We start from the raw sequence: 1,689 nt of genomic DNA, 5'->3' as shown, positions 1-1,689 counted from the left end.
TCCCAAGAGTCATCTAACCTCATTCTTACTTACATTCAAGGAAAAGAAGACAAGATGACAGAGTAGGAGCACTAGATTTGCAGTCAGATACTTGAATTTTAATCTTGAATCTGCGTGATCTTTGCAAGTCCTTGACTTCTCTGAGCCTCAATTTCCTCATTTGCAATATGGGGATAATAATAGCACCTACCTTACTGCATTATTGCATAGATTAGAAGTAATATGTGAGTCTGGGTGCGGTGGCTTACGCCTGTAATCCTAGCACTTTGGGAGGCCGAGGTGGGTGGATCACCTGAGGTCAGGAGTTCAAGACCAGCCTGGCCATCATGGTGAAACCCCATCTTTGAAAAAAAAAAAAAGAAGTAATATGTGAAAAATCCTTAGCACTGTGTATGAGACATAGCCCTGGAAGAAAGAACCCCACACAGAGAAGTAAGGCTTGTAGGTTTTAATGTTTCATGACTGGTAACAGAGTAGTCTCAAGGGGATCCTTGGAGAACCTGTTCTGACTTTAGAAGCACTTCCTGTGGACAATGGAGGGCCCTGCCTCATCATACTCGGGCTTGCTGATCCACATCTGCTGGAAGGTGGAGAGAGAGGCCAGGATAGAGCCCCCGATCCAGACTGAGTACTTCCGCTCTGGGGGAGCAATGATCTGCAAACAACAAATGTGGTGAATCATGATCAGTCCCCAAGGGAATAAGCAAGGTGATCCAAAAATCTACTTATCCCAGAAAAGGGCAGCCCTGTGGTCAGAAAAGAACAGGAGAAACATTGTGATAGATTAGATTATTGCTCAAAACCTTCACTTCCTCACCCTTCCTTTATTCCCTCGATGGGAAGCGTGCACTGCTCCCTGTGACTCTGGACTGGGCATTGTGTTTGCTTTGGCCAATGGGATATTAGCAGATATAACACAAATAGGGGCTTGAAATATGCTTGTGCACTTGGCCCTGTTCTCTTTTTTTTTTTTTAAATAGAGACGAGGTTTCACCATATTGGTCAGGCTCGTCTCGAACTTCTGACCTCGTGATCTACCTGCCTCGGCCTCCCAAAGTGCTGGGATTACAGGTGTGAGCCACTGTGCCCAGCCTGGGCATGTTCTCTTGTGCTGCCATCTTCATGAGAAGAGCTGCCCCTGGGGAGCAACTAGCCCTTCAGCCTGGTCCCATTAATAAGAAATATGGTCCTGACCTGAGCTGGCTGGACCTGCACTTAATATAATGTAAATGCTACTATATAATGCTCTGCTACTTAATGCAGAGCCACTTATTTAGCCAAGCCTGACTTTGATCAGCTAAGTCCCAGCTAACCCACAGATGCATGAGCAATAAATGCTCCCTGTTATGTGCCCCTGATATTCCACAGTTGTTTATTACTCAGCAATAGCTGATTGATACAAATATCTATAAGAGGAACCTTGTTATGTTCTTGCTTGGAGTTTGGGTGCATGGACAAGTGGGGCTTGGCTTCCTCCATTCCTGAGTATAAACCAGTCTACCCAAACCCTGTTTTGAGCTATTGGTCATCAGCCAATTATATCTCAGAACTTCTCAAATTTATATTTACATTTTTCATGCTTTCCACTAGGAATCTTGGGCTTAGCTTTTAGAAATTGGTTGTCATGCTGGGCGCGGTGGCTCAAGCCTGTAATCCCAGCACTTTGGGAGGCCGAGGCGGGTGGATCAC

General features: G+C 45.4%; 1 protein-coding gene across 1 annotated transcript in view; it reads right to left on the bottom strand.

The window, feature by feature from the left end:
- Positions 1–433: 433 nt before the first annotated feature.
- Positions 434–1,689, bottom strand: part of ACTG2 (actin gamma 2, smooth muscle) — a 31,435-nt gene continuing 30,179 nt past the window's right edge. Inside the window, exon 9 of the mRNA XM_032272025.1 lies at positions 434–655. Within this exon, the coding sequence (XP_032127916.1) occupies positions 512–655 (144 nt within the window). The 3' untranslated portion in view covers positions 434–511. The remainder of the gene's footprint in view (positions 656–1,689) is intronic.

The sequence above is a fragment of the Sapajus apella genome, unplaced genomic scaffold, assembly GCF_009761245.1.
Source record: "Sapajus apella isolate SASKATOON/1434 unplaced genomic scaffold, GSC_monkey_1.0 scaffold276, whole genome shotgun sequence".
NCBI classification, from domain to species: domain Eukaryota; kingdom Metazoa; phylum Chordata; class Mammalia; order Primates; family Cebidae; genus Sapajus; species Sapajus apella.
This window is presented reverse-complemented; position numbering and strand designations above follow the sequence as displayed.